This window comes from Dicentrarchus labrax, unplaced genomic scaffold (genome assembly GCF_905237075.1).
Source record: "Dicentrarchus labrax unplaced genomic scaffold, dlabrax2021, whole genome shotgun sequence".
Taxonomy (NCBI): domain Eukaryota; kingdom Metazoa; phylum Chordata; class Actinopteri; family Moronidae; genus Dicentrarchus; species Dicentrarchus labrax.
In genome coordinates this window covers 6,356,891-6,376,085 of record NW_026136722.1, presented here as the reverse complement: position 1 = coordinate 6,376,085, position 19,195 = coordinate 6,356,891, and the positions used below count along the sequence as shown (strand labels likewise).

The 19,195-nt window shown below is 39.8% G+C and overlaps 1 protein-coding gene across 6 annotated transcripts in view; it reads left to right on the top strand.

Moving 5' to 3' along the window:
• The first annotated feature begins 839 nt into the window (after positions 1-839).
• Positions 840-19,195, top strand: part of spag9a (sperm associated antigen 9a) — a 29,707-nt gene continuing 11,351 nt past the window's right edge. The window contains exons 1-18 of one of the 6 annotated variants that reach the window (XM_051388192.1): positions 840-1,381; positions 5,554-5,674; positions 8,182-8,252; positions 8,368-8,456; positions 8,822-8,972; positions 11,202-11,288; positions 12,429-12,564; positions 12,720-12,813; positions 12,903-13,024; positions 13,963-13,974; positions 14,402-14,416; positions 14,708-14,765; positions 14,881-15,033; positions 15,520-15,571; positions 15,723-15,853; positions 16,353-16,409; positions 17,693-17,857; positions 18,087-18,216. In XM_051388192.1, coding sequence (XP_051244152.1) covers positions 1,082-1,381; positions 5,554-5,674; positions 8,182-8,252; positions 8,368-8,456; positions 8,822-8,972; positions 11,202-11,288; positions 12,429-12,564; positions 12,720-12,813; positions 12,903-13,024; positions 13,963-13,974; positions 14,402-14,416; positions 14,708-14,765; positions 14,881-15,033; positions 15,520-15,571; positions 15,723-15,853; positions 16,353-16,409; positions 17,693-17,857; positions 18,087-18,216 — 1,944 coding nt within the window. In that variant the 5' untranslated portion in view covers positions 840-1,081. Of the gene's footprint in view, positions 1,382-5,553; positions 5,675-8,181; positions 8,253-8,367; positions 8,457-8,821; positions 8,973-11,198; positions 11,289-12,428; positions 12,565-12,719; positions 12,814-12,902; positions 13,025-13,962; positions 13,975-14,401; positions 14,417-14,707; positions 14,766-14,880; positions 15,034-15,519; positions 15,572-15,722; positions 15,854-16,352; positions 16,410-17,692; positions 17,858-18,086; positions 18,217-19,195 lie in introns of all 6 variants that reach the window. The other 5 variants (XM_051388191.1, XM_051388193.1, XM_051388194.1 and 2 more) reach the window with 5 other exon arrangements.

The following is a 19,195-nucleotide window of genomic DNA, read 5'->3' as shown; positions in this document are numbered from 1 at the left end:
TTTGTCATTAGTTTCCCTTTATTTAATGATTTCTCGTCCATACAGTACACTATAATGTAATGCAATCCATTGGAGGTGATTCATGCAGACTTTTCCTGAAGTTTTTCAGTCTTGTGGTTCTTACAAATGCATTGTGATACACTAGTAATGAAATAACAAAAACAACAACAACAAACAAAAAAACTAAACTGAGGAGAGACTTGGCCCCTTATAGTGGCAAATGAACAAGAAAATTATTGAAGTGAAACTGAAATATATGATAAAGATGTGTTAAGTGAAGTGATTTGATTGACTTAATATGAAAACCTTTCTATGCTCTCTTTATGTCTTGAAATAACTCCTTTCAAGGTGAGATTGAGTTTCTTTTCTCTTGTTACACTTTGTAATAAATCAGTAAGTAGGCTACAATGCAGTGTGCAAATAACCTCACGTTGTTAACGTGATGTGACGTCACCACGTGATCTCTGGTCAACAACTCAGCTGTTGTGATGGCGCCTTCAAGTACCGTCGGAAATGTGTGAATCACAAGGCCATGTGATTAGAAAGACTTAAACAATCGTGTTTTTTTAATCTCCAAGGTGAGGGGATGTACATGTCATTCTGTGTATTAATACAAGCCTAAATGTAACAAATCAGATACATTCATTCTGTAGCTGTTTCTGATGTAGTCTATTCTTTATTGTGTTGCCAGGTGTGGCGCTGGGCAGATAAAAACTTATTTTTTTGACTTGTGGGAATGAAAAGTGTATATTTTATTGACACAAGATAAACATATATACATGTTTCAAGACTTCGTGGTTCAAGCTGTAAACCGTGCGATCTCGGCCCTTCATTGAAAACTGGAAAGTAAAAGCTTTGGACGAGCACCTGAAGGCAGCATGGGACAACCGAAGGGAAAAAGAGGAAGACATCCACGTAGCCTATCTTGCATCGTAATAGTGTAGCCGTGTAATGTTCCCAATGTGTACGTTTATTTAACGAAACACTGCTTCCAATTAAGCGGACAACGGTGTTCATAGTGGCGGGGTAACGCGGGACAACCATCATTTGGTCCTGTTTGCTGAAAGGGAGAGGACTAAAAATGGAGCTGGAAGACGGAGTTGTGTACCAGGACGACCCGGGGACATCAGCGATGATGTCTGAGCGGGTGTCGGGCCTGGCCAACTCCATCTACCGCGAGTTCGAGAGGCTCATCGGCAAATACGACGAGGACGTGGTGAAGGAGCTGATGCCGCTGGTCGTGGCCGTGCTGGAGAACCTGGACTCGGTGTTCGCCGAGAACCAGGAGCACGAAGTGGAGCTGGAGCTGCTGAAGGAGGACAACGAGCAGCTCATCACTCAGTACGAGCGGGAGAAAGCGCTGAGGAAAAACGCAGAGGAGGTGAGTTAAATGGGAGTTGAGAGACAAAAAAAAGAAGCCAGTATCCTTTTGTGGAGGCTTGAAGGTTGCTTCAGGTGTTTTTTTTTTTTGTCCTCCCAGCATCCTCTTTATAGTGAATTAACCTATACACGTGGCCGGGCAGCATCCAACCCGACCTGCCCTGGTGCTCAATGGGGATGTAAACAAGGCAATGTCATGGCTAACGTCAGGCAGAAATGGCCCCCTCTCTCTTTGTATTAGCTTGTAATCCCAGGATGGAGGTTCTTACTCACTGCCAACTACAACAACAACAACAAAAGGGCATCTTTCTAATAGGCAAAACATAAACCGGCCTCTCGTTATCAAACACTATAATCTCTCAGCGAGCCTATTGCATCAGATAGTGAAGTCACGTCTGAGCCCCGTGAGACCCCGACTGAAGAAACAGCAGGTGAAGTGACTCAGCATTTTGGGACATCACTGTAACATAAGTTTATAAAAGGAAACACAGTGGAAAAGAAGATGGAGACAGACCAGACAGTCAGATGGATGATAGAGTTGCTTGTAACAGGGCAAGTACAGGCATAGGAAATAATGCATGTCACAAAGTAGCCAACCACAGCTTTATCCAAGCTATACATTGTGATTATGTTACTTTATGGTTCACCACTGCTACCAGCACCCTGTACTGGCAGCAGATCATTACCCCTCACCCCTGTGCAAAACGCTTAAGCCACATCTCACCCACACAATCACTCACTCAGCCAAAAACTGCACAGTGTATCCAAGATACCCGATACACTGTAGTATACGAAAGAGTCACATTTATATACACGTACAGTCTGTCACTGTTCATTGTAGAGCTTTGTGTTGCCCACTGATCCAGAGACAGAACTCATAAAAAAGCAAGTAGATGTTGTTCTGTTTATCCAGTGACTCCCAGCTATGGTTATAAGTCAGTATCTCACACCTAAAGGAGTACTTCAGTCGTGTACTTCAGTAAAGTTGGGAGACTTGTGAGAGACAGCAGAGGCTGAGATATCCTGACTATTAGTCCTTTGAATGGATCCTACATTTCCCATAATGCTGCTTAATAACAGTTCTCAATAGACTCTGCATGACCTGGTATTGCCCAACAGGACTCTAAGTTAAGGGCATCCCACCTCTGCGGGGATGGGGAAAAAAAGAGAAAAAGATCAGGGACGATTTAAAAATACATTTGAGGACAGTTGCTACACAGAAAGTAGATCTAGCCTTTAAAAAACAAAATAAAATACAACTGCCGTTAAACATGAATCTCTGATAAAGATGTCAATGTAGAATTGCGGGAGAGAGCGTGATTCAATGTGCAAGCGGTCTGTTACACACAGCAAGAAGATAACCACTATCTGAAAGCAGTGTACCTCTTTCACTATGATCCATGGTCTTTTTATTTATGCCACACATCACTTTTAATTATCGAAATAATTTCATTCACACTGTAACAGTCTTTCTGTTATAACTAGGTGGCTTGAAAACCCAAGTTAGGATAATTATAGATTCAGTCTTTAGAAAGTGCCTCAAGAACCATAGAAGACATTGTTCACACAGGCGGAGCAGTGCTCCTCACGACAAGTGAACTGACTTCAAATCAGCGGAATGCCCCTTTTTTAAAGTAACACATGAACTCAAGTCAACGTTTGCCACTACACAAAGTTTAGAAAGTAGCAATAAATGGTTGCATTTTGTAAAAAAAAAAAAAGCTCTCCCTCATTACTTGAAGTGACAACTAAAGTGACCCCCTGATGTGTCTATTTGTGTGTGTGTGTCAGGGGTCTTGTGTTGTGGTGCCTTACATGTGTGAATGCTGCCTCCTGGCCCTGAGCCTTTTGTATGAAGGGCAATGTGATGTGACTCAGACCTTCTGTCTCAGCTTGTTTCTTTGACTCAGGGCATCAGGACAGCAGGGACACTGGCCCAATGTGCTGTGGACATGTAGACCCCTCCATACACATAGTGACACTGAGGCAGTGTGACAGCCAGGCACTCAAACACTCATACACATGCACACTGACAACACTAGTGTGTCCTTCATTGCTACATCATCATATTATATCAAATATAAATGCACATATTCACATTTATGGAGGAGTCCTGGGAAAAACTCTTTGTGGACACCCCTGAGGAGGAGTGAGCTGGGGTACGCTGAGCCTGTTGGAAAGGCAAGGTATTACTTCCAGGTCATGTGATCCTTTGTCGGAAACTAACAGAAAGGGAACATCTCCCAGATTGCATTTTCCCTTTTTATTTCTTGTGTTTAAGTGTAAAATTCTGGTTTCATCGGCTGACCCCTCCACCTTTCCAGAGTGGTGAAGGGTGTCATGTTGCTTTTTAGGAGGCTGCTCCCACGTAGGATGAATAGTTCAAGTATTGACTTTTTTTTTTTAGACCATTAAATGCTTTCCAACTAATTATAGATTTCACACAAGACACAAAACAGATAGTATCACCACCCTTCCTGCTCTGTTATTATTGCAGCCTTGTTTCTTCTAATCTCTAATGTAATTTAATAAGACATAGACATACAATTAAACAGTCTGCAATTTACTTGTGATATTGATGACTGTGTAAAAAGCACTGAAGCACTGAGGCATCTAAGCAGCTGTTCAGATCATTAAAACTTATTGTCAGCCCTTCTCCAGTTTCTCATTGGCTCCAAACCTACACTGTGACAGCTGTTTTGGTTACATGTATTTAGACCATCAATCATTGCTCTTTATCACCGTGGGATTGCCGCTGTTGATGTCATGTTGCATTATTTTAAGGCTGCAACCAACAGTTATTTTCTTTATCAATGAATTAGACTGGTAGCTTATCTTCTTCTTGTAAATGAAATGTCAGAAAATAGCCAAAAATGCCCATTACAGTCTCCCAGAGCCCAGTGATGTCTTTAGATGCTTTGTTTTGTCTGACCAACAGTGTAAAACCCAACGATATAAGGCTCATGATAATAAGAAAACCAGCTTTTGCTTAAAAAAATGAATGATTAATTGATTATCAAAATTGTTTTAAATGTTATGTTCAATGCTTAATCGATTTATTGTGTCAGCTCTACAATGCATAATTGGAATTCTTTTACACAACATTTGTGAACATATGAGTTTGGAAAACCTGAATGACAACCCCTTAGTGGCCTTTTCAAATCTGCGAAAGAATAATGTATCTGTAATGTATATGTAATGTAATCATTTGCCATTAAGTCTGAACAAAGTACATTTTTAATTTTTAGTCATACAGCACAAAATAACAGACTGCCCAGGAAGCTGAGAGTCTTTATACATCAAAGTACAATAAGACTCCATCCAGAGGAGGAAGGGCATCCACATTAGGGCCTTGGCTGTCTCAGCTGGACAGGATGTGGACGCTGACACACACACACACACACACACACACACTCTCCCGCTCAGAGGTTCGCCTAGAAGGAAGCTGGGAGCAACCGGAATTTCCGGATGAAGTTAAGATCCTGTCCCTCTAATCCTCATCATCGTGGCACATACATACTCTCACAATGGAACACGTGGTCTGTTAATATTGAATACACTGTGTGTATTGGGTTGCAGTTAACAATTATTTTAATTATTGATTAGTCTTCATACAACTTTTAATAGTTTCTATGAAATATCAAAAGGCAGTGAACAATTTCTCTTTATAACTTCCCAGATTGCAAAGTAACATCTTCAAAACATTCTGTCCTTTTATTTGAGAAGCTTCATCCAGTGAATATTTTGCATTTTTCCAGCTATTATGCCTGAAATTAAAACTAATTAGTTGAGTAATGAAATAGCAGCGTATTTCTTTCTCTGTCGATCAGTCAGTTCACACAATATGATCATTGCGTAAACTGCCAAAAATATTAAATATGTTATTATACTAATAGCCTACTGCTTATGTGTTACATACAGGTTTAGAAAAAATGCTGAACCTTGTTAACATCTAAGCACAATCATGTTTAGATACAGCATCTTAGTAGCTATGGTGAGACAGAGCTTTATGTCAGGAAATGGGGGAATAAAAAACCATCTTATCACTTTAAACTGCATCAGACAAATGATGACAAATGAGTCTGACCAAGCTCTGTTTTTGTGTGTGTGTGTGTGTGTGTGTGTGTGTGTGTGTGTGTGTGTGTCTGTCTGTCTGTCTGTGTTCCTGAGTAGAAGTTCATTGAGTTTGAGGACACTCATGAACAGGATAAGAAGGACCTGCAGAACCATGTGGACAGAATGGAGTCCCACTCCCGGCAACTGGAACTTAAGATCAAGAATTACGCAGACCAGAGTAAGCGCACGCACACTCACGCACACACACACACACACACACACACACACACACACACACACACACAAACAACACAGACACATACACAACTAAATTCACATATTTGCTGAATTCGATCACGTATTACATCATGTTATTCTTCTCACGGTCTCTGTTCTCCATTGTGATGATAATTCAATGATATCCCAGTAAGATTTTTTATTTATCAGTCTGCTCCCATGGACAGGGTTATCTTCTCCCCCCTTCTTTCTTGTTTTTTTTTACTCTCTTCATATAATCTTCCTCACTTGTTTGATGTCTCTCTCATGGCTTCTTATGCCTACTTTCTCTCTCTCCGCACACACTTACACAACCATACACACTCACGCTCTCTTTCTCCCTCTTTGCGGGGGTAACAGTAATGGGATTATAGGATTTCTGTTATTCCCATCCTCCTAATGCAGCAGTGCATTACCGCCCATCTTATTGGTGGATTAAGGAATGGAAAGTGATTGGTTCTTACATTCTGTCTCGTAGGAAATAGTGGATTCACACAGTATCTAGTGGCAAAGCATCTGGTTTCATTAATTAATTAATTACATTCATTCATTCATTCATTCACACAAAGCTGTGTGAAAACATCAATTTCTTCTATATCTCTCTTTTAGCTTTAAGTAGTTCTGTGTTTAGTTTAGCTCATAATTAACTGTTTCACCTATTTGGGGAAAAATGGAGATACTTGAGTGTACTCGCAACTAGTCAGTGGGTTCAACCAACCCTTCACCACTCCCAGCAAATAGTAAATCATTCATTCATTACTGTGTGTTGCTGCACCAGCTGATTGTGTCCTGAGGCTTCTAGGACAGAGTCCACAGCTACTGTAGTGTTAATAAGGCCAAAGTTAGTAGCAGACGATGAGCAAACAGGACTGTAGGTCACGGTTTTTAAAGTTGCGCTGCTCTCGTCTTGGCTTTATTTTCACTTGCTTAGTACTGAAGGATGATTTTTCAGTTTTGTTTTTTCAGTTGTTTAGTTTTATTTGTTGCTGTTCTGCACTCCCGTTATGGATTCTTGGAACTCTCATTTCTATTCTTTCATCTGTACCATCAGACTGAGATCTAGGCAGATTTTGTGATGTGGGACGCTCTTGTAAAAGACTGCATTGGTCAAGCAAAAGAAAAAGTATCTAACAATCTGATGATGGAGATTTATACACAGACTCTCACCTCTTCTCAGCACATATATATTTTATTAAATGGTGATAGGTGATTATGCAGCTCCCACACAGCTCAGGGAAATGACACTCTTGGCATTTCCGTGGTGTTTTGCATTACATATCCTGTTACAGTGGATATTGTCTTTTCAGTGTTAAACAGCTTTTAAGGTAAATAAATAATTAATTCAATCAGTATCATTGCCTTAATGTTCAGCTACACATTCACTTTCTCCACACAGTGATTTGTCAGATGTGCACGTCACTAATGCGAACTCACAGGAGGGATTACTTCAGACTTCAGCTGTCTCCCCTGCGTAAAGCCTTTCTCACTTTCACTTCATTACATGTCTTCATGAATTCGATGACTCACGATAGCCGAATGAAATCCCCCGGTAATGTCAACACACACATTGGCGAGAAATCATCGCACAACATGCAGAATCTTTAACTGCTGTAATTGATAGTATCCAGGATTTATACTGTGTCGCAGTAGCTCTCCTTGTGGCTTAAGCTAGACGCACTAATAGGGGATTAGTTGTTTTTGTCACTTCATAAGTCAGCCCAACATTGAAACCCATTTGAGTGAGATTACCTCTGTGCCTATTCCCAGTGCCTGCCTGTTAGAGCTACATGATTCCTTTGGATATGCACACTTTTTTTATGTACAGGCTTGTACTATAACATGAAGTACAATGAAGGTCTAAAAGATGTAAAGAGGTAGTTCTGAAATGCTGTTATTTGTTTTCTGGTAGATATTTGAGAGGATCAATACCACTCTCATGTCTGTAAAGGAAATATGAAGCTATCAGCAGGAGGTTAGCTTAGCTCAGCATAAAGACTAGAAACAGGGAAACGGGATACTAACAATAAATTGTTACATCTCGTTTGTTTATTCGGCACAAAAATCAAAGTTTGAAAACGTGAATTTTCTGTTTTACAGCTAGCAGAGACTACAGAAAGCTTTTTGTACAAACAAAATATATAATGTGTTATTAGTAGGCTCTAGAGGTGCTGGTTGGTAGATTTTATTACCTTTGGACAGAGTCAGGCTAGCTACATATTCTTCTTATAGACATGAGAGTGGTGTTAATCTTCTTATTTTACTCTTGGCAAGAAAGTGAATGAGAAAATATCAAACCTTTCATTAAAGCCTAATTAACTATTAATTATTATTGTTAGGATTTTGAATTTGTCACGCCGATTTTTGTTACTGTTAATTATAATTTTACAAATGGTTCAAAGACAAAGTATGATCCTTGTCCTGTGCCTTGTAAGTTGACTACCCACTGAGCAGTGTTGTATTCTGTTTCAGTCGGCCGGTTAGAAGAACGTGAATTAGAGCTCAAGAAGGAATACAACTCGCTCCATCAGCGACACACAGAGGTAAGGGGGAGAGGAAGGATGGGGGAGGAAGAAAGGGAAGGCAATGTTGTCAAGTTGTAATCCTTAATGACTTTCATGACTAGTTTCCTCTGGGTCTTTGGTTTGACTTCTGCAGATGATCCATAATTATATGGAGCATGTAGAGAGGATCAAACTGCAGCAGATAAGCGAGACTTCAGAGTCAAGCGCAGTTGGCCGAGTCAGGTAAAGTCATTACAGATAAGTTTGTATTAATGTTACCATATTCAGTCAAATCTGTTTGATTACATTAATTCTCTTATTTTCTTATTGCACCTAACACTACGGACAAACCTGTGAACAAGTGTATGTGACGTTAGAGGACTGATCTTTGAGAGCTCATGCAGGAAGTTTTTACAATTATCAAGAAGCATTTTTGTTTTTTGTCTTTTTTTGTATCAATTTCAACCAAAAATTTAAATACATTATGACATTAATAAAATGCACAAACATAAGGAAGGCATAGTTTCAGATTACATGTTGTGAATACATAAAGTTAATCAGTTAAAAATAGCAAAACATGATCAAAACATTTTTTTTTTGGTCTCCAGGAGAGAGCGACCTCTTTCTTTGGGGATCTTCCCGCCATCTGGTGGGGTGTCTCTGCTAACGCCAGACCCCCAGGTCAGGGCAGATACACTGGGCACAGAGGCCTGGAGGTTCACCGACCCAACACAACCAAGGTCCAATGCAAGCCTCAAGGTACCTGTGTGGATGACACCTCACCTTTTATCACAGTTGGTGGAAAATAATAACTTATTCCAGTGTGTTTTGTCTTCAAAGAATAAACTAGTGTCTGGTTCGGACTATATGATATCAGTCGTGGGGACAGACTGTAGTGTAGCGTATTGAAAGACAGATAATTCCAGTCCCAACACAAAAATCCAAAAGGCAGATTATTTTTTTGCATTGTCTTTGGTCCAAAGTGTCAGTTCCGCATCCTATATTGTGACATGTTGAATACAAGTGAGAGCTATAATGATCTTATTAATGATTAAAGAATATGGTGTAATCAGATCCCATCATTACTCAGTCTACAAAATGTTTTTCATTCATTCAAATTATGGAATAACTGAATATTAACCACTGCCCTAACACTCTCACTGCGTTAGATGTTTGATCAAAATGAGTGTCAACAGTGTACAGATGTTAAAAAATGCGTAAAATATTGATATGATCGCTTTAATCTCATTTCCTGGCTGTGTTTCCATCCCGCCTGCCAGTGCTAGAAGGTAGAAGAGTTTTGGCTTTGGATCCATTTAAAAATAGAGAGCCTTTGATTAGGCTCAGGCATGTAGGCAAATTTTAGTAGGCATCTGACAAGGCCGTCTCTGTTTTCAGACATCCTCCTTTAGCCATTGATGAATATGCAAACGTGTCTGTTGCCCTGGTGCAGCAGTCAGAGGAGATCATTGCATTTATCACATGAATATTCATAGTAGATGCAAGTGCAAAGGATAACATTGAGATTTATCATAGGAGGTGTATTTTCAGTGATTTCAATTCCTGTTAAACTGCTTTAAATATTACTGGGACATAGACATTATAATGTTCTCTCAGCTTAAATGATGCAAAACAGTGACTCGTACTGTTCAAAATGTTTTTGATGTGTGTGTTATGCTTATATCTGTGGCAGTTGGGACCTGGAGGGGGACAATGTTAATTCTTCTTCCCACTGCTGCGTTTTTTGTTAAAACTGGGACATCAGCTCTGTGGCACAATGCATGATGGGAGTGATGCCGCTGTATGGCTCGTAGCCAGTCACTGAGGGAGAAAAAGGCTAGCTGGAATGTGATTGGTTCTTATGTAATCAGTGCTACAGGATGGTTATTGTTGAGCCATGGCCTTTTGAACACGAGCAGCTTTGATATGCAGACAAGCTCTTAGAGTTAAAACAGAGGTGTCATATTTAATTATGGGAGTCATGGCATGTCAAGTAACAAAAGGGTTAATGACGTGCGTATGCCTGCATGCCAGCCATGATATAATCTCCATCAAAAGTATGAGTCATATAAGCAAGACCCATTCCATTGCCCTTTAAACTGGCTTAATTATGTTTCCTAAATCACTGCTTTTTGTTTCATTCAAAGGGGCATTTACAAAGCAATGTCACTTAAAGGGGAACTCCACCGATTTCACATATCAAACTCTGTTTACATAATAAATGATAAATGTTGGCTGGGGCTGAAGACTACAAAAATGTGAGGGTGTGAACTTATGCTACAATGGCCACCACTAGCATAACTCTCCCGAATCTCTAGCCGAAGTGTCGGCAGCCGAGTTAAATTGTGGGTAGTGTGTGCATTGATTTTGATGTTTTGTTGCATCAGTCTGATAAATGTATAGGAGTGCAATGCTAAATCAGTGGAGTACTCTTTTAAACAAATCAAAGGAGATATGTAACTGGTACGATACTGTACATGGGAATAATGTTTCAAAGGAAGTGTATCATTTTGCAAGCATTTTAGGTTGTGATGATGAAACATTTTAAACACTGTAAATATTGGTTTATATTGGTTAATATCACTTCTACTTACTTCTTTAAGTGGTAGGTTTAAAAATACTAAAATTAACTCCAGCTCTTATGCAGTCCAAGTACAACTTATTAAGGTATTTTGTCTGTAGGTTAGACCAAAGAAGCCACTTGGTTAGGGCAACTAATGATTATTGTCATAAAATAGCAAAAAATACCCATCTATATCCATACATATATTTTATAGGTATTTTATATGCAGAAAATGATAATTAAAGATGAATCTATTGCTTGTAGTCTTGACTAGACAGTCTACACACACACAAGCTTACCTGTATCTACACACTTTATCCCATACAATAGTACTTTCCCATTCACTTCCCAGACATGCGCACTTTAGGGTGTATGCATTTCTGCTGAACTGCTTCTGCCCATTTTTACTCTCCCCCCCCAAGCAGTTGGACTTTGTCGACCCCCCGAAGGAAAGGGAGGGTAAGAGTGCGCAGGACTCTACTTGGGGGAATTCACTGGCAGACGACTGCAAGGTAGTTGGATGAGTGGCGTCTGGCAGAAGTGCCAGCAGCAGCAGCAGCAGCAGCACGCCTGCATTGGCTGTGGACAGCACAGTGTTTGTGTTGTGCGTGTGTGTGGGCTTCAGTAGTCCCCTCCACTATGCTGTTTCATCTTTTTTCAAAAGCCTCTCACTTTGTGCATTTATAGACCCTCACTTCACCAGACCACCTGTGCTATAATGTGCTACATGCAACCACGTCCTGTGTACATTGGGGTCTTTCAAAATCTAAGTGCACACAACAATCCAAGTGTCACAGATGGTTAATTAATTAATCTTTTGAAATCGATAACAGCGTGGTTGCATCTGGCCTCTAATTTGTTTTTCATTTCAGTTGAAATGCATGAGTTTTATATTTCACATGTTTCTTTGTAGTTTGGATTCATTCATGCAAATCTTCAACAAAAGTTAACCTTTCTGGTCATTCATTGTATAATAGCATAACATACATTTATTATTCTGTCTTTTAATGCTGTAGCTGTGTAACATTAGATATAATATCTAGTAGATTTGTACCCTGTCTAGTTTCTTAACTGTTTTTCATGTTTGAATTGTGTGTGTGTTTGTGTTGTGTATTAGAGGTAGAATGGCAGCTCTCATTGTGGCCATGTTTAATTTTATTTGATGTTGTGTGAAGCCCTCCCCCCCTTGCAATCCGTGGAGCTGTGTGTGGACCACATTGTCTGTGTTTGTGTGCTAGCTCTGTGTTGCTCATGTTCTTTGTCTTTTGGTGTTAATTCATAGTATTTGTTTCAGATTCCCAGGTCTTTTCCCTGGCTTCCAATTTCACAAAAAACAGTAGCTTAGTATTTCAGATTATTGTGTTTAAGGGATTTTAGAGGTAGACTTTCACATGGAGATAATAATGTGCTCTACACAATGTAAGAGCTGAGAGAAATTAGACTCTTGTGTCTTCTGTTACCCTGCATGTGTAGTGTATGTAGTGATTAGCACCTTTAACCTGTCCAACCATGTTAACCTGTTTGTGAACTGTGTTGTCTAATATTGTTCTGTGTGTGGTCCCAATTTGTTCTGTATGTTTTCCCGTTGTTTCCATGTCATTTTGAACGGCCACCTAGAAATATTGCTGTAAACAAGTTACCTTCCGTTACAGGATGAGCTGTCAGACTTCACCGGCTCCAAGTCGGCCACACCAATGTCCACCACAGCCTCGGACATGGAGAAGGAAGATGGGAACAGTAAGAGCATGGAGGTGCAGGCTGCACCAGGGACCAGATCTATATCAGTAGGTAGGGTCAAACGCCATGAAACTGCCCTGGTCACATTCAAAAAAACTTTTTTTGTTACTTTAATCATTTCCTAGTCTAATGTAAACGTTTGCAGCTCTGCTCAGACATACCGTGTCATTCCTTCTCTTTATGTTCATATGCTATGTCTTATGCAGGTTTGCCTGAAAATGAGGACAGCTCAGATGTGCAGGACATTATTGAGTCCACCCCTGAGCTGGACATGGATGCCATTGGATACAAGCCCTGCAGGTAGAAAAAACAACATGCTGTCAGGCCAGCTTTTAACAACATTTCACCATTTAGCATTACATCAATCCCTGTTGTTGTTCTTCTTCTAGTACCCCTACTAAAGGCATTGAGAACATGGCATTCGACCGCAACACAGACTCTCTATTTGAAGAGTTGTCGTCTGCAGGCACTGGGCTCATAGGGGATGTTGATGAAGGGGCCGACCTGCTGGGTGAGTAAAAACTTTATCTTCACTGGAGCAGTCCTGTCAGGTCCTGTATATAGATCTAATCTGCTCATGTTGGAAATGTCTGTATGAAATGTCAGTTATGAATTGATTTATTGATTGTGAAGTGAAAAAAAAACAACCCTACTGACAGATGTCTTTCCCTGGTATTTACAATACATAGTGGGTTCTGTAGCTGCTCAGTTTCCAATGTTTTGCATGAGGTGTGAGGCATTAAAATGTATATTTGTGACAATTATACCATGGCCATGGAAAATGTGTAATTTGTAATTGGCTGGTAGTTACACAGGTCATCTTAAACATGGTGCTGATGGTGAACCATGACCAATGGACAAAACAAAACACAGAGTAGTGGTCGACTGATGAGCCGACGCCAATATTTATAGAGCAGGGCGGCCTCATATATAATGCTGATACCAAAATAAAGGAAAGTCTTCTGTGATTATTGATCCGCTATTAACTTTTTCTTATTTTGTAAGTGGCCATTGTATAATAACAGAAGTGTTTAATAATAATATTCAGTGGAGCAAAACTGAACTAAATTCGTGTTGTGATGTTCTTTGCCAAAATGTGTTGGAAAAATTATCTGACTGTTCAGTGAAACATGTTGCATACAAATGAAATGAGTAATAACCCTGAGTATTTCTTATACCTTTAATTGCCGCTTTTCTGGGTTTTTAAAAAAAATACTGATAAAGCCGTTTACTGAAGCTCTCCTGTGTTTGGCTAGCAGCTGTTGTTCTACTGATAGTACTAGGTCAAATTCATTGTAACTCCCAATTCCTTGCTGTTTGCTGCAATGCTACACCACTTGCTTTGATCCAGCTGTTGTACACAGTGTTAGCCATCTAGGCATCTACCCATGTTAACATCACCTCTCTCTCTCCCGTATCCCATCCTCTGGCTTTTGTCCATAATCCCAGTGGAGTACTCTGGTGTGTATGACCTCAAACCTTTCCTTAGTTAAACAGTCTCCTGTAATGTCCCCTTTGACCTCTACTCATTACTCACTTTCTGCCATACCCATTGCTGCAGCTCACAGCTTCTTCTTCATTATGTTTGATAACAGTTGACATCTGACAAAGTTTGGTGCATGAATGATGGAGTTCAATGCTTCCTTTGTTGGCCTAACTGTTCTTTTTACAGCAGTTTTTTTGCCCTTGTATCTAACTAGCCTTAGAGACCCAACAATATCTTTTGCTTGTGGAGCCAACAGCTACACATTTAGCTCTGGCTCGTTCATTATTTTGGTCATTCCACTGTCTCAAACTATATCCGCATTTCTCTCTTTCTCTCTCTCTCTCTCTCTCTCTCTCTCTTCCTTATTCTTTCCGCTTGACTTGGATTGCATGGTTTTCTCAGACCTTAGTTTGATTGGTAAGACCCCACCCACTCTATCCATCCTTCTCCTGTCAGTCATGTGACATGTGCTGTGGGTTTGTGTGTTGTGGTAGTGTGTTGTGCTGTGAAACCTGCAGTAAAAAATATCTCACTAGGAGATATTTCACATGCTATATAGTTACTTGTTGGATTTTACCGTAGTAAGAATACTCCACAGTAATGCACATTAATTTGTAGTGTTTATGTAGTTACTGGTATAATTTGTTGTCAGATTTGTTTATTTTTTTGTAAAATAAACGCCTAATTTCAGTCATCAATTCCATTCAGGTATGGGCCGGGAAGTTGAAAATCTCATACAGGAGAATTCACAACTGCTTGAGACAAAGTAAGCACAGAAATATTTCTTTTTTTCAGTCGTTCCTTTGATCATTTGTCCCAGTTAAAATGTGCCAGTAAGTATTTTACAAGTGTTCTTAAATGTCCTTCCCCGGTCTCTCCAGGAATGCTCTGAACGTTGTGAATAAAGACTTGATACTGAAGGTGGACGAGTTAACCTGTGAGAAGGAGATGTTGCAGGGAGAGCTGGAGGCTGTGATGCAGGCCAAGACCAAGCTGGAGGACAAGAACAGAGAGCTCGAAGAGGAATTCAAAAAGTAAGTCAACAGTCATAGCAGGTAGAAAACTCAATGATTTGAATCATCAGTCGAGAAGACCCTGAGTTGTCTCGAATTTTGTCAGTCGAATATCTCATGCACTTCTGTTTTTTAGCTGTGCCATTGTCGACAGAGCGACAGCATGGCAGGCTGTAAACTTTACAAACCGACTCAAAATGACAACAAACCACAAAACTAACTGTGAAGGAAACAGAGAAGAGTGATGGTTAACGAAGGGGAGTGTGACCGCCAACAGCGGAGCAGCGGCTGCTCCAATGCTCTCTGCCCCGGTTAATGAAGTCAGCTAAACCACGTTTGAACCATCCGGCGGTACAACCTTCTCTACTGCCGTCCGCCGGAATTGACTGATTGATTGAACAGCCAAATTCTATTCGACTGACTAAATTCAGAGTTGGGTACAGCCCTAATCCGTTTCTTTGCTTGTAAATTGTAAAATAGCAACATGATAATAACTGTCTTTTCCAGAGTGCGACTTGAGGTGGAGGAAGTGAAACACAAAACTAAAGATGAAGAAGATGTGAGTCTTTTGCACAACAGTGTTTGAGAGTGCAGACATATTACGTAATATACATACACAGCATAAACAACATGTTTGTTTCTGTTGAGATGTAGCCCATTCCCATAATAATAAATGGTTTCTGTGTGGGTTTAATTGCGTGCTACCACAGAGTGATGTACCTACAGCCCAGAGGAAGCGCTTCACCAGAGTGGAAATGGCCAGAGTACTGATGGAAAGGAACCAGTACAAAGAGAGACTAATGGAGCTACAGGAAGCGGTGCGGTGGACAGAGATGATCAGGTACAGAACAAAAGGCTGCATATTTACACACATACGTAATCACATTTTTGTTTATATCACGGTTATTATTAGAATAGTCTCTCTGACTCATGCTTAATATTGACCACATACAAACTTAATCCCACTATTGAATTGTTCTGTGGGCAATTATATCTGCTGTGTTCTTACCTCAAAGCTGAAATCCATAACTTTACACAAGTGTTGAGTTTAGCAAAATGATACAATGACCATGTAACATAATAATATAATATTGTTGTATTGTCTGAACTGATGAACTTGGATGGTATTGCTGCAATCAGACATACTTGTGCAACATGATGAACAGTTTTCAGTAACAGAGCATGCAAATGTATCCACCCTCAACAGCTTCTTAGTTATTCACCCACCAAACAGATAAACATAAACAAAATTTAAGAAACGGTAGGAGATTCTCAACCTGTGCTTGTGTGTCTTCAAACTAACAACAGATAACATGATATCATCTTGTCCTCTTCTCTAGGGCCTCAAGAGAAAATCCAACACTCACAGAAAAAAAGAAATCCAGCATCTGGCAGTTGTAAGTCCTCCCAAATTTTTAATTTTATTACAAGCTACCTCCATCAGGGATTTCGTTTTGACTGCATATTCCGAGTTAACTCCTGTGACACTTTCTCTCAAATATTCAAATACAATTTTTTTTCTCATCTTTTTCCGGGATGTGCTGTTGAATTGGCAGCATTAGGTAAAGATGGTTTAATAAACGTTTTCCCAGCCAAGCCTCTCTCTTTCCCTCCGTTGACACAGAACTTCTCCTCCATTACAAATGGATCCAACTTTGATGTGTCTTTATCCATGATATTTTCTCTCCGTGCAGTGCATCAGTTGTTGTTATCACAAACTGCTCAGACATGACTCTCCTTGTGCCCCCGGGCTTTCCTGTCTCCTGCCTGCTGTGTGTCTTTTTGATGTTTTCCTACTCTGTCTGCTCATAGGGAGCTAAACAGGGACAGAGTTCCCCCAGCAGCCTAAATACTTGTACATCTTCAGTCTTAAGTCAGGTTGTACCTGCAGACCAGTTTGCTTTTGGATTATAAATCATTTTTAATAGATTTGGTAGATATGTATAATATAGATGTCAATGAACTATTGAACAAAAACAAAGCCGTAAGCTAGAGCAAGGTTTTAGCACAAATAGTCAGTGGTGGGCACATAAATCCCTGGAGACACATCAGTGTTCAGTCTGCTATGATTTGAGTGAAATATATTAATATTGTAACAATGTTTTGCACCTTTTTTGCATGTAAGATTGATATGGAAAGAACATATTGTACAGGATAGTATGATACAAGCACTATTTTGAGATAATGAATTAGATATGAAGGTATTTTATTTGCTTTTCTTGAACTGTGCTGTTTTTATGTGTTTATTTAAGAATACCAAATGGTTTGATTAAGTATAATGTACACTGGGATATATACTACTTTTCAGATAGACTTTGCTTGTGTATTGTGCTCTTTTTTTACATTAGTGCCAATGACATATTATTCACAGTGCCCACATGCTAGACTACATTGTAATAGTTTAAAACTAAAACTATCTAACTTAGTCACTAAAGATATTGTTCCTACTTAGTGCTAAAGACACGATTTGGTCAGCATTAATTATGTATTGATGTCCCAGTTAAATGCGATAGACAGTGCTCAGCTATTCCACGACTCCCAGCATGCTTTACGTCACTGTACAGTAAATGTTGGTGGTGGTTCTTTGGTTGTCCGGTTGGTGACCCCCTACCTTGCTTTTTCCCTGCACTCCTGTCTGCTCTGTTTTCCTCTTGGCTTCCTGTAACTTCACCACCTGCAGCTTCAGCAGACTGTTTAGCTCCTCCTCCAGTTCCCCTGTCATCAAGAAGGTGGAGTCCCAGTCCAACGTGAAATACAATTCTCCGGGCACCTTGGTGAAGAGGAGTAGCACCTTCTCCCAATTCCCCACAGAGAAGTCCAAGACCTTCGACTTCCTCAATGAAGAGTGAGTAATGAAGTCAAGGGACTGTGAGTTTGATATGTTATATCAAAGGGAACATGAAATTCTGATGAGGGCTGATGAAAATGAAAATTGATATTTGAAATTCAATAATTTCATGTTAATAATAAAATTCAATAAAATCACTTTGTGGCTTGGATGAAACAATAATGTTATAATATGCATTAAATGTATCTGCAAGCTGCTCACATCTCTGTCGTTGCTCTTCTTGTAGTAAGGACCAGTGCAGTTCGCCATCACGTAAAGAGCAGAAGAGAGCCCAGTACAGACAGGTCAAGGCCCACATGCAGAAGGAGGATGGACGAGTTACTGCACACGGCTGGAGCCTGCCCAGCAAATACAAGGTAGGAAGTTCACTTGAATCAAGTAGGAGAACATATGGCTGGTAATTTATTATATCAGCGGTAATGACCAAGACTGTCAGTTTTAGTTTGGTTACAGTTCACTTTGTTCACTTTTAAAGAAACATTTATATTAATTTTTCACCAGATGGAGCCCAGCCTCATGAGATTAGACATATATGAAGGTACCACTGACATACTGATAAAATGAAGATTGAGTATTTAGGTGATTAGTGAATATTTCGCTTTCATTTCATTTACTAATGAATATAGCTGTAGTTTTTTTCTTCTGTGCCTGTATAGCAGTGTTTCCTCTATGCTGATTTTGGAGCAGCGGCCCGCCGCTGTTAAATTTCTGCCGCCACGGTATCAGAAATGGGGCAGACGCACAATGTAGTCACGGTTGCCTTTTAAATGGTGTTCGGACGGGCCTGCCCCCACTGCTAAAAAAAATCCTAGAGGAAACACTGATATAGGTTCTATGTTCTATGTTCTATGTTCATGTTAATGTCAGAAAATGTAATTTATTTACTACTGCATTGCAGTACTGTGAGCCCACCCTCAGATAGCATCAAACCAACTGCACCCCTCTACACACTCCCACCCCATCAACTTTTAGGATTTGGAATTACAGTTCCCATGATGCTTCTGTGGATGTAAACAGAAAGTAAAATGGATTCAGTGAGTTATGTTGTGGGCTACAACTTTGAGCCTCATTTATTTGTTTACATTTTTGTAAATTGGCTTCTGTAAAAGTATGCTGAATTAGTAGGGATGCACAATAACTTTTTTTTAAAACCGATACCGATTAACTTTCAGCTCCTGAAGGCCGATACCGATAACCGATAACACACACACATATACGTATATATGACCTAAGATCATGACATTAATACAATGAACAAACCCAAAAACACTTTTGAGTCTTTAAATGGAGATATTTATTTTTTCCAATGAAAAACTATTGGCAAGCCTCTCAAAA